Source organism: Eptatretus burgeri, chromosome 10 (assembly GCF_056783735.1).
Source record: "Eptatretus burgeri isolate ZD-2024b chromosome 10, Ebu_testis_v1, whole genome shotgun sequence".
Lineage (NCBI taxonomy): Eukaryota > Metazoa > Chordata > Myxini > Myxiniformes > Myxinidae > Eptatretus > Eptatretus burgeri.
The window spans coordinates 72,952,290-72,966,240 of NC_140970.1; the positions used below are offsets into that span (position 1 = coordinate 72,952,290).

At 41.9% G+C, this 13,951-nt stretch overlaps 1 protein-coding gene across 2 annotated transcripts in view; it reads left to right on the forward strand.

The window, feature by feature from the left end:
• Positions 1-13,951, forward strand: part of METAP1 (methionyl aminopeptidase 1) — a 72,120-nt gene that overhangs the window by 22,006 nt on the left and 36,163 nt on the right. For both annotated transcript variants that reach the window (XM_085898977.1, XM_085898976.1), the window contains exons 3-4: positions 2,050-2,159; positions 6,526-6,586. In XM_085898977.1, the coding sequence (XP_085755103.1) occupies positions 2,050-2,159; positions 6,526-6,586 (171 nt within the window). The remainder of the gene's footprint in view (positions 1-2,049; positions 2,160-6,525; positions 6,587-13,951) is intronic.

Genomic DNA, 13,951 nt, shown 5'->3' on the forward strand with positions numbered 1-13,951 from the left:
GTGTTTTTGATTGATGTATCGTGTATGTGTGTTTTTGATTGATGTATCGTGTATGTGTGTTTTTGATTGATGTATCGTGAATGTGTGTTTTTGATTGATGTAGCGTGTATGTGTTTTTTTATTGATGTGTGTGTTTTTGATTGACGTATGTGTGTTTTTGATTGATGTCGCGTGTGTGAGTTTTTGATTGATGTCGCGTGTGTGAGTTTTTGATTGATGTCACGTGTGTGTGTTTTTGATTGATGTAGTGTGTGTGGGTTTTTGATTGTACCGTGTATGTGTGTTTTTGATTGATGTATCGTGTATGTGTGTTTTTGATTGATGTATCGTGAATGTGTGTTTTTGATTGATGTATCGTGTATGTGTTTTTGACTGATGTATCGTGTATGTGTTTTTGATTGATCTAGCATGTATGTGTGTGTTTTTGATTGATCTAGCATGTATGTGTGTGTTTTTGATTGATGTAGTGTGTGTGAGTTTTTGATTGTACCGTGTATGTGTGTTTTTGATTGATGTATCGTGTATGTGTGTTTTTGATTGATGTATCGTGAATGTGTGTTTTTGATTGATGTAGCGTGTATGTGTTTTTTATTGATGTGTGTGTTTTTGATTGACGTATGTGAGTTTTTGATTGATGTCGCGTGTGTGAGTTTTTGATTGATGTCGCGTGTGTGAGTTTTTGATTGATGTATCGTGTGTGTGTTTTTGATTGATGTAGCGTGTATGTGTGTTTTTGATTGATGTAGCATCTATGTGTGTTTTTGATTGATGTATCGTGTATGTGTTTTTGATTGATCTAGCATGCATGTTTGTGTTTTTGATTGATCTAGCATGTATGTGTGTGTTTTTGATTGATCTAGCATGTATGTGTGTGTTTTTTGATTGATGTAGCGTGTGTGAGTTTTTGATTGATGTAGTGTGTGTGAGTTTTTGATTGTACCGTGTATGTGTCTTTTTGATTGATGTATCGTGTATCTGTGTTTTTGATTGATGTATTGTGTATGTGTTTTTGATTGATGTATCGTGTATGTGTTTTTGATTGATCTAGCATGTATGTGTGTGTTTTTCATTGATCTAGCATGTATGTGTGTGTTTTTGATTGATGAAGCGTGTGTCTGTGTGTATGTGTGTTTTTGATTGATGAAGCGTGTGTCTGTGTGTATGTGTGTTTTTGATTGATGTAGCGTGTGTGTGTTTTTGATTGATGTAGTGTGTGTGTTTTTGATTGATGCACCGTGTATGTGTGTTTTTGATTGTTGTAGTGTGTATGTGTGTTTTTGATAGATGTAGCATGTATGTGTGTGGTTTTTTTAATGTATGTGTGTTTTTGATTGATGTAGCGTGTATGTGTTTTTTTTTATTGATGTTGCGTGTATGTGTGTGCTTTTGATAGATGTAGCGTGTATGTGTGTTTTTTTGAGGTATGTGTGTTTTTGATTGATGTAGCGTGTGTGTGTGTGTGTTTTTTTTTATTGATGTAGCGTGTATGTGTGTGTTTTTGATTGATGTAGCCTGTGTGTTTGTGTGTGTGTTTTTTTGATTTATGGAGACTGTGTGTGTGTGTGTATGTGTGTGTGTGTTTTTGATTGATGTGGCATGTGTGTGTGTTTTTGATTGATGTGGCATGTGTGTGTTTTTGATTGATGTCGCATGTATGTGTGTTTTTTATTTATTGATGTCGCATGGATGTGTGTGTTTTTGATTGATGTAGCTTGTGTCTGTGTGTGTGTGTGTGTTTTTGATTGATGTGGCGTGTATGTGTGTGTTTTTGATTGATGCAGCGTGTATGTGTGTGTTTTTGTTTGATGCAGCGTGTATGTGTGTATGTGTGTTTTTGATAGATGTAGCGTGTGTGTTTTTTTGATTGATTGATATGTGGCGTGTGTATTTTTCTTCTTTTTGGTGTAGATAGAAATGTGTGAATCGGCTTTATGTTGTGGCTAAAGTCTGTTTCGGTTAAAGCATGTGTTGTTTACCTTTTTTTGTCTAACATTGAAATTTCTTTGTGTTTCTCCTTCCTAAGTGCACGGATTATGATTTGTTTTGCAGAGGAAATCAAGGCCAAGAAGGAAGAAGCAAAATCAGTGTTTAACGCTGTAGTTTCTGATCCCTTCTTTAATTACCATTACACTGGCCTCATGAGACCATGGTATCCATTGGTATGTATTCCCTGAATGCAAGGCTATAAATTAATACTGTGTGTGTGTGTGTGTGTGTGTGTGTGTGTGTGTGTGTGTGTGTGTGTGTGTGTGTGTGTGTGTGTGTGTGTGTGTGTGTGTGTGTGTGTGTGTGTGTGTGTATAGATATTTTGCAACAAAGTAACTTTCAGCATATGATAAATAAAACAGTCTTTCAGAGTTAGATCTGAGAATAACTACAATTATAATTCCTCTCCTCTCGTAGTCATTGTGTGGTTTTCAACAAAATCCTCTCATCTCTCCCTGTCAAGACAGTGTTCTGGAACCCCTCCTATTCCTCGTTACCCTGCACACGTGAAGCAAAAAGCGGGGTTAAGCAATTGGTTAATGTTTGTCCGGCTTATCAATTTATGATCGAGGAACAACTTATTTAAATTGAATGTTAGATTTTGAACCCAAATCGGAACATGAATAGGAAGACAAGTCTTTTGTTTCTGAGTTCCTCCCGATTGCGCATGTGCAGAGAGGCGTGAGATCATTATTTTCCTCTGTTTGCCCGCCTGGCAATTAAACAAAATAGAAACTCATTACAAACAGTAAACTTTCTGTTTTTAAGGATGTTATAAATGACAAACAACAATCACAAAGAACTAATGTGATGTGTTAGATGGAGTGATATAATTGACAGTGGAAAATTGCGGTAAATGCAGCAAATAATTTATTTATACGACTTTTACAATATTTATTTTATTTAAATTTAATTAAACACTTGAATACTGTAGAGCACAAATCGCCTGTCATCCTACTTCCAAGAAGCTCCAGTTTTGTATTGCTTACAGTACTTCGATTTAAACAAGAGCGAGCATTGCTTTGCAATACATGTCCCCTTCCAATGTGATTTTTTTTAAGTTTAAAAAAGGCATAACTGAAACATTGACGAAATGCCCTGAAACTCGAACTACTTCTATATCTTGTCATAATAAAGCCAAGTACTAAGTTTCAGTTGAATTTGTTGAAGGATATGGCAAAAATATCTGAAAAACTAGAACTACGTTGTCGATGGCACACCATCGCATATTCCCGCGCGCACTGCTTTGTCCCATTAACGCTAGGTGAAATTTTATCTTGCAAAATGGATTGACTATTCTTTTCTATTTTTTTTTTAAATCGACCCCCATGACCCCAACCCCTCTGGCCCGGCCCCTCGGGGTCATATCAAAAATCCGAAAGTGTTATGCACTTCCCCATACATATAACTACTATGTCCCAAAGTTTCAAGTTCCTATTTCAAACGGTGTAGGAGGAGTTACAGGGTAAGACAGACGGACGTACTAACGGACAGACGGCGGAGACTATCACAATATTCCCGCTTTTCTTCGAAAGCGCGGGAATAACAACAGGTCAGACAGACAGACAGACAGACAGACAGACAGCAAACGTATATTCCCCTCCAGTAAAACTGGTAAGGGACTAATCAAGGTTGAGTGTATAAGGGTGGTATTCAGGACTGCTTCTGGACTACTTCAATAGCACGAAGCTTTATAAAAAAATTTTGTTTTTTTGACAATATCTGCCTGGTGTTGGCTTAATGGTTTGGGTGGTGGGCTTGGGATCCAAGGATCCTGACTTCAAATCCCACTCGGCTGTTGAATTAATACCAGGTGGGGTTGACGCTGCCTGTCATCCTTCCGAGGTCAGCAAAATGAGTACCAGCTTGCTGCTGTGGCGGAGTGGAGACCCGTCCAGGATTGTACCCAATAGCAAAGGAGACTGTTGAGGTAGCACTAACGCTCTACACAGAGTATGGTCCCAATGGATGGATGGACAAGAGGAATGCCTCCCTCTTGTGGAAAAACTATCCATAACCATTTGGTTTGGTTTGTGGGGTTTTTTGACAATCATTAAAAAAAAAATCTTTTTTTTTGTTAAATTGAGGCATATAGTACTGTATGTATATACTTGAACTCTGTTCAGGGTATCATGTTCTATGAACCCTAGTTATATATGCTTTTTTTTCAAAAAACCAATGGAGGGTTGCACAAATGCTCTGCAAGGGTTTACAATACAAACTAGAGTGAAGTTGATGGCACGCCATCACAAATCCCCACGCTTCCCACCTTAAACAAATTTGAAAGATGGCAAAAGGTTCCACCAGGAATGACCCAATATCAAATTGTGAGTTAATTTTTTTCTTCTCTGTTTTGACCCCAATGACTCAAAGTCCCCACCCTTGGGGCATGAACCAGGGGACAAATCTAAAAGATCATTACATATTTCATGTGTCCTCCAATGTTGATTGCATATATAAAGTTGCATTAATAAATGTGCTCATAATTGCATTTTTGGTATTTGACTTTGACCCCACCTCAGGGACACCAGGGGGTGGGGCCAAACATGACACTGTTCTTGCCATGTGGTGATCATAACGACCAAGTTTGATGAATTTCTGCACAACCGTTTAGGAGGAGATACATGACAGACAGACAGACAGACAGAGCCGATTACAATATTTCCCCCCCTTTCCCCCACACTTTTTTTTCTTTTTCTTTAACATTCCGCATCACCATTACTTTCATGTTCAGTGCATGGCAAACTACATGGATTAGTATCTTGTACCATCCCTTCACTTCAAAATTTATGCACATTAACGATGAATAGCATTTGCCGACCTAGCTTTATTCATACAGAATTAACCTTTGAATGCTCTCGAGTTTGAATGATTCATCCAATTTCAAAGAACAGTTCCCCAACAATGAACCTGTCTCTGGTAGTTCAACGATCCATGCCTGCCACTAGAATACGAGATGGTTCCACCAGTACCCTGTGTGTTCCAGGAAGTTACTCCCCCTAAAGTCAACAGCTGTGTTTATACACGATTGGTGAATGTCAGCTCTTCAATCAGCCTTGGACACTGTCAAAAATATATAAACGACTCCCAATTGTCAGATGATCTATTGAATTGGCACTTTGTTAAATCGTCAACTTACTCCTGCAAAGACAATTCCTGATACCAAATATTTCAATATTATGTTCTCAGAATGAAACGTATTGAAAGTTTTCATCTTCATGGACGTATATTGGCCTTTTGTTGAAGCGGGGACGAATGGGCTAGTAAATACAAGCTGGATTGTATCGGTGATAAACAGCTGCATGAATTGAAAGTAACTTGTAGACAAATTTTCTTCGACCTTTTTTGTGATATAGTGATGACAAAGTTCCTAGTTCTTTGCTTGGGTAACCTTTGATGATGAGCTATGTTACTAATATATATGGGAAAGTTAAAAGTGCAGAATGTTGTCGTGATGCTTCTATAGTTCCAAGCATGAATTGAATGTGTAGTTTTGCTGAAATGTTCATGTAACCCTTGCATTTCATATCTGTTTCAACTCTTTTTATATATTTCATTCTTATATACAGTCAAGGCTCGTGGAGAAGCAAGAGCATTAAACGGAACGGAATGCAACAGAACAAATGGAACAGTCGAAAGAGAGAGGGAAAACACACCAACAGCAGGGTTGAGGGACAAAAATCGGGGAGACATTGGAGCGAGGGGAGGACACACGAGGTGAACAATATGGAAACAGCCGAACACTCTCAACCACAGATGTGGAAGGAAGAACTGGAAACTTGGAAAGATGTGGGCTTGGTGAAGGTTAATGGAGTTTGGAAAAAAATCATTGTTGTAGGTGGGGGGAGGGTGACCTGAGATTGTGATGCACAGCTATCTTGAAGTCCTGGAAGAAAGGATGAGATCGAAGAAACCGAGGAAATTGGTTCCACATTCGGGAAGAAAGAGGAACGAATGAGTGGAAGTAAGCAGTGAATCTGGATTTTGGGGGTTGGGTGGGAGGGGGGAGGGGTGGAACAGAACAAGGAAAGAGCAGAGGAGAGGGTGCAAGACATGGAAAGATCAGAGGGTATAGAAGACAGAGAGACTACTGACCTGTTCATGATGTGAAAGTGATAGGCCCAGAGATTTGGCTTCATCGTGGGAGATGCGAATGATCTTGAAGTTCTGGGTTTCCATGGCATCAAAGTGAGCAAGGTTTTGAGGCAGGAATGCCAGCCCAGTGGAGAGAGCAGTACTCAATCAAGCTGCTGATGAAGGCCTTGTAGGTATATAAAAGTTCAGGTGTACCAAGGAAAACCTTTAGACGACAGAATATGCCTGGTTGGCAACTGGCTTTGGATGCCAACTTTCATATGTGGTTTTGCCCAAGAGAGATAATTTAATAGATTAACAAAAGTAAGGCATTTTTGTGACCATTATCTCCAAAGTTGTGTTGGGGGGGGACGTGCTGATTTCTCCTAATGTGTGCATATTTGTGTTGAAATTTCCTTTTAATGTGTTTTGCCGCACTTTGCTTTTGTTTTGTTTTGTTTTCAGAGTCCAAAGAGAGAAGTTCCATGCCATATCATACGCCCAGACTACGGAACACATCCACAAGGTGCTTGTTTTTTCTCTTTTCTTTATTTTCCTTTTTTTAATAATACCGAGGCTCATGGAAGAGCTAGGTAGAATTGGCAGTGGGACAAATGTCAAGGGAATAAACAAACAGGAGAAAAGGAGGGGGAGGAGGGAAGGAAATCCTGAAGCAAGGAAGATGGTTGGGTTGGAAAGATTAATGGAGGTAATAAAGATAATGGGACAGAATTTGGGATGACAAAAGCTGGCTTGCTTGAAGTCCTGGAGGGAATGGTGAGACAGAACAGCCTCTGGAGGTTGGTTCCATAGATGGGAGAAGTAAGGAATCAAATAGCTTAGGTGTGCAGTCAGTCTGTATTTTGGGAGTTTAATCAGGAGGGGTTACTGGAAGAATGTGTGCATCCTGGAGTAGATGGGGAGGGTCGGAGGACTGAGAGAATGGAGGGAGCAATATTGGAGAAGCGGCTAAAAAAAAACAGACCACTGACTTGTTTGTGAAGTGAGCAACATTCTGTGCTTCAGCCACATTATGGGAGATTCCAATAATTTTGAGAGGTTTAGATTCGACAAAATTGGGACTGGGCCCAGAATACTGCCAAAGAGAACTCCAGCCTCCACTGGGAGAGGGGAGGAGAGAGTTTTATTGACAGCAACACATTGATTGTATAAGTGGAGGAAGTAAAAAATGCAGCAATGAAGGTGGCCTTGTATGCCACAGGCAGAGAGCTTGGCAGGCATAGTGTGATGTCAAATTGTGTCAAGGGCGACGATGGTCACGATCTATAACCCATTTCATGTCCATTAGTTTTTGAATGTCTTTGGATTGCTTTCGATTGAGCAAATGCATCACACCTTTCCCTTATCTGTTCATTCATATCTGTCTTGGCAAAGCATGTCTTCTTTGCTATATAGCACCAAAACTTTCAGTTGTCGTTTTTATATTATCTTCAAATTTTAAACAGGATGTTTCTATTCCAAATATGCATTATAATCTATATTTGTTTCAGTGCTTATATATATATATATATATATATATATATATATATATATATATATATATATATATATATATATATATATATATATATATATATATATATATATATATCATATCATACTTTATGAACACGCATACAGGTACTTCTCTATTTCCGTCAAAGATGCGTTCCTGGAAAACATTGTTTAATTTAAATTTAACTCATGTAAATAGAACTTCGAAATCCCATTCCCATTGATATTGTATTCAAGGCAGAATGTGTTCCTGGCAGGAAAAAAAAATTGAGTGGAAATTTCTCAGAGTAAATGAATGAAAATATTATTACAATAAAATACTATACATCGGGGTCTGGTCGTCTTGTTTTTTTTCTTTTTCAGCACAAGGCTGCGAGTAGCATCAGTGCTACTGATGCACTGCCCCTGTAGGTTAGACCAGGAATTTGGTATTTGGCCAGGATGCTGATGTGTGGCAGTGCTGCTGATGCATTGCCTCTGTAGGTTAGACCAGGAATTTGATATTTGGCCAGGATGCTGGGGAGGGCTCCCCTACTCTTTGCGAAGGACACCACAAAGGGATCTCTAATGTCCAACAACTAATTCCAACAGATATGATGCCCAGTTTTACATCCATGTGAGGGATGGCACGCACATTGTTTAATCACCACACCGGTGAAATACCAAGATGACACTTTTTATAGCTGGGTTGACATTCAAACCCAGGCTAGCCAGCTTAAGGTGAGTGTGTATACCTCTTAGCCATCTTGCCATGGTGTGGGGATGCATGGTGTTGATAATTAGTCAGACAGAGGCTCAGGGTTGCCTGCCCCCCTTCCTCCATGTCTGACAACTCCATGAGAGCACATGCTGGCTTCTTCTTTGCACTTCTTTTTGATGATGGCGTTGGTGCTGATGTTGTAAAATAAGTTGAGGCTTTTGATGCTGTAGGTTCATCAGCTCGAGGCCTTTCAACCTTCTGGAAGAAGTTAAAGAGAGTTTTCTGCACTGCTTTCTTCTTTTTTCAGCAAGCATTGCTTTTTTGCCACTGAAAACATTTTCCAATTCTTGCTTGAATTCTTAGTTCACCTGTCCCATTGCTTTACTCAATCTAAACCTCCTGTTATATTAATCATTCTTTTAATTCGATTTTTAATTTGCTTTATTTTGCCTTCTTAACTCTGGGGATTTCCCCACAAAGATCCCAGCTGCGGTTTCCACATCCACTGCTTGCGCCACGCGAGCCTTTGCGGCAATCCCACAGCTGAACTTGTCCTGCTGCTTAATTTTGTTTCACTCGATGAAGTTACACTTTGGAGATATTCCTTAATATTTTCTTCACTCAATATAATTCCCTGAACAGTAGAAAAAGTTGTTTAATGCTTTGGCAAATTCACATTTTCTTGTTTAAATATGGAGAAGGAGGGAGCATAGCCTTGCTTAAAGTAAATGCACTTAATTTAAGAATCGCTAATTTTTTAGAATTTTCAGATGTTAGTCCACCAATCCTCAAATGCGAGGACAGATTTTGATTATGTACTTTAATTAGTCCGTGAGAGTCCATCTTGGAAAATTACATCATACATAGTGAATAAAATCGCTCCAAGCTGCTAATTTAAAAACTGTAGCACCTACAAAAACTATGTATACAGTGATTTTGCAGTTATTAAGATAAAGCATTCGATGATATGAGTGAGGAAAGTGAATAAAAAACAAAAAACATTTTGAGTGCTTTATCATACAGAAACCAATGCGGCCTGTCAGTGTATTTTTGAGCAGGTTGAAACAAAATGGCGGCTTAAGACGAGAGGTTAACCGATTTACGGTTTTTTTCAAAGGCTGATGCTGATACAGATATTTAGAGAGCAGGGGGCTGATGACCAATTATAATGCCGATTATATGCATCTGATTAAATAATTTAATAAAAAAAAAATAGAATTACACAAAATTGTTGAACTTAAATTAACAAATTTATTTAACACAATATTAACTTGGCTTGCTTGCTCATGCACAACATCACTACAATATCTGCTAACTGCCAACATTATTAGCTTATCTTGAATATACATTCCAGATATGGTATTGTCATCGCGCACCGTCCGTCTGTCTCCTTTTTCGACTTCTCCGGCCAAATCGCTGGGCTGTGCCGGCTGAAATTTTGCAGCAACATTCCTCTCCTGACTTAACAGGAATTGCAAAGCTTGTTCCGGTCACATGACTTTAAGTAGGTCAAACTGGCCGACCGTAAATTTCTTCTGCAGACCCACCTGTGAGAATACTCCCAAATTAGGGCAGGGTCTGATGTTAAATTGTGGAGGTATAACCGTGGCAGTGTGACATATCGGCTCGTTCTGATATAACTGTGGCAGAGGGCGACATGGATGAGAGGTGTCGAGTTAATCTTTTAATAGGGCATGAAATGTGCATTTCCCAATTGGCCCGTTACTGTTTTTATTTATATATATAATTTTTTTATGGCCTTGTTTAATGGAGGTCCCGTGCCCCAAATGTCCGAAGAGGCGAAAGTGGACAAAGGAGGAAAAAAAAATTTTGTGACCAGGTCAGGCAGGTCAGGTTAGGCCAGATGAGATGTGTGACTTGCTACAGGTATCATGTAAACCTGTACTAACCTGTTTCATCTCCCCCACCAGGCTTTCTGGTGAGGAGCGTGTATGATATAGACACCCAGCAGGATGAAAAACAAAACTTGTCAAAGGGTGGGGGAGCTCCTTGTGAGCCAACGGCCATCGATATCTTGTCCCCAAATGTATCTGCGAACATACTCTTGCAGTTGGGTTACTTTCTTTAGGATGTTGGTGGTAGGATTTGCACTCCGGCCACCATAAAACCCTTCATTCCACAAAACACAAAAACGCAAAAAAAATCTGAAAACCCACTCCGTGGGAGTACCTCCTGTGCAGCTTCCCTTCGCAGGGCAGCTCACCGGATGACGGGATTGGGGCAAAGCCTTCGGCACCCCCAATCTTTGATGATAGGAGGGAAACCACGGGGTAACTTTCCTGGGTCAGATTGCGGGAGAGTGTGTCGGAGTGGTGCTGAGGTGTCATCCACCAGACGGCGTCTCCTTGGGTTAACCTGAGGCGGTCCCTTTGGGTGGGTGCCTGGAATATTCCTATCCCTAAGAGAGGATGATCACCTGTCTCTGTTATCATCTGAGCTCAAGCGTTTGGACATCGGTATTGCAGCACTCTCTAAGGTTCGGAGACCGGATTGCGGTGGGATAATGGTGGGTAGTTACACCTACTATTGGTCTGGTCGCTCTGATGGTTACCATACTCAAGGAGTTGTTGTAGCTGTTTCCAATAAGCTGACCCCAATGATCATTGAGGTAACACCAGTCATCGAGCGTATTATGAGACAAAGGATTCGTCACTCTTCAGGTGTTATTTCCCTGGTCTCTGTCTATGCTCCGACTGAGGCGAGTGATCTCACCATGAAGGATGCATTCTACGCCACACTCGTGGTTGATCAGTGCCCCAGACGAGATACACTTCTAGTCTTGGGGGATTTCAATGCATCGACTGGAACTGATAGGGATGGTAATGAGACATGTGTTGGTCGCCATGGGTCAGGAACTATGAACCAGAATAGCAGTAAGTTCCATGACTTTGCAAGAAGTCATGGACTTAGGGTGGTCGGTTCATGGTTTCAGCACCCACAAGCTCATCGCTGGACTTGGTATTCTAACGCTGGTGGTGTGGCAAAGGTGATTGACCATGTCCTCGTTGTTGGTCACTGGAGGATGATCCAGAACTGCAGGGTCTACCGGAGTGCTCATTTCCTCAATACTGTCTACCGGCTTGTTGTAGCAACTCTAAAGCTGCGCCTTAAATCTGGGAGAATGGTACCATCCCAGCCTAGGCTGGGATCTCAAGGATGAGAGAGTAGCTGAGGAGTTTGTGAACAGGCTGAGTGGACATTTGGTGGGTCTGGTTGCTTTGGGGGTCCTGAAGAGTTGTGGACTGCCTTCAAGACCACTGTCCTTGATGTTACTGGTAGACGTCATGGAACTCACCGCAGGGCAAAGAAGAATTTTGGCTCAAGGGACACTGGATTCCATTGACCAGAGTCGCAGGGCCAGGCTGAATGGCAGAGCTGAGCTGTTCAGGGAGCTGAGGCGTAAAACTGTACGTACACTAAGGGTGGACAAGGAGGACTATGTGCGAGGAATCTGTGAGGGGGTAGAGCATCACCTGTGGACAGGTGATACTCGTCCCGCTTACAGGTGAATTCGCGCATTGTGTTCATCCAAGCCCATCCCTCGGAGCACTGCAGTTAGAGCAGAGAGTGCTTGGCTCTTGACAGAGGACTCTGAAGTGAAGGCCCGCTGTGCCGGTTACTTTGAGCAGTTGTACCAGGCTGATCCACCAGCTGTCGAGTTGGATGTCAAACATGTTACAATCCTTGTTGCTGACCTTCCAATGAACTGTGGTCCACCTTCGCTTGTGGAAACACGGGCTGCGGTGAACCGGTTGAAACAGGGTAAAGCTCCAGGGATTTGTGGCATCCATGCTGAACTTCTCAAGGCTGGTGAAATGCTGCACTCGTGTCGTTGCATGCAGTTTTGTGCTCTGCCTGGAACACAGGCATCATCCCAACTGATTGGAAGAGGGGCCTTGTTGCCCCTCTCTGGAAAGGGAAGGGTAATCGCCAAGACTGCAACAACTACCGAGGGGTGACGCTGCTCTCAGTGGCGGGCAAGGTCTTTGCTCGGATAATTCTTGATAGGGTTCACCACCATCTGCTTGAGCACCAGCGTCCAGAGCAGTCAGGCTTTACACCAAAGAGGTCAACGATTGACCGTATCCTTGCTCTTCAGGTCCTCACTGAACACAGATGAGAGTTTCGGAAGGGGCTGCTTGCAGCCTATGTTGATCTCTGTAAAGCGTTCGATTCAGTGAATCGGGATGCCCTCTGGAGGATTCTTGGTCTTCGTGGGGTGCCACCAAAACTGATCGATCTGATGTCTGAACTCTACTCTGGTACTGAGAGTGCTGTGAAATGTGGTGGTACCATCTCTGACTTATTTCCAGTTGATACTGGAGTTCATCAGGGGTGTGTACTGGCTCCCACACTTTTCAGCAGTATGTACTGGATTCTAGGGAGGATGTCGGAGAGATCAAGATGTGGTGCATCGTTTGGGAATGTCAAGATCTCGGACCTTGATTTCGCAGATGATGCAGTCCTCTTTGCGGAGACTTTTGATATCCTTTTGGGGGCCCTTGAGGTGCTGAATGAGGAGTCGGAGCCACTGGGATTATGGGTTTCTTGGGTCACAACTAAGATCCAGGCTTTCAATGACATCTTGAATGCTGCTGTCCTCTCTGTGTCTGTTTGTGGTGAGGATGTTGAGGTCATGGAGAGATTCACTTACCTTGGCAGTGATATTCATGTCTCTGCTGGCTGTGAGTCAGAGGACAATAGATGTCTGGGTCGGGCCTGGGGAGTCTTGGATTCACTGGATCATGGGGTGTGGCGCTGCCGGTACCTGTGCGGGAGGACGAAAGTCCGAGTCTTCAGGTCCTTGGTGCTTCCAGTCTTGCTTTATGGATGCGAGACTTGGACTCTGACCAAGGATGTGAGACGGAGACTTAATTCCTTTGGTATCAGGTCTCTTCGGAGAATCCTTGGCTATCACTGGTCGGATTTTGTGTCCAACGAGTGGTTGCTGAGAGAGACTCGGATGAGATTTGTTACCTGCATAGTCCGTGAGCGTCAGTTGTGCTTGTATGGACATGTGGCTCGCTTTCCTGACGCTGATCCTGCTCACCAGATTCTCTCAGCGAGGGAGTCTCGTGAGTGGAGGAGGCCAATGGGCCTACCACGTGCCTCGTGGTTGCAGCAGGTTGACCGGAATCTCAAGGAGATGGGGATGGGCCAGGCATCTGCCTGGGGGATGGCCAGACGGAGGCCCCTGGAGTACCGGTGGAAAGTGGATGCAGCAACGCGCTGTTCTGGCACATGCTCCCATACTTGACCTGACCTGAATATCTCTGGTCCCTTTTGAGCTCGGAAGCTGATATTTGAACATGACAGTGACCAAGTGATTGGCTATAAAGAGTATTTTTGATTTATTGATTAATCAATTAATCGATGAATTATTTTCTTTCTTGCTTTCCGGGCGATATCTCAGCCATCCTTTGAGCTCGGAAGCTGAAATTTGGGAATAAAAGTGAAGATTCACCGAGAAGAAAAAGTATTTTTTTTACTTTTTTCATGAATCAATTAATTGATTTATGATGTAATTTTTGATTTATTGATTACTTATTTATTTTTTTTGTCATCCTTGCAATATCTCAGGCATCTTTTGAGCGAGGAAGCTGGTATTTGGACACGACAGTGAACAAGTGATTTGGTTATAAAGGGTATTTTTGA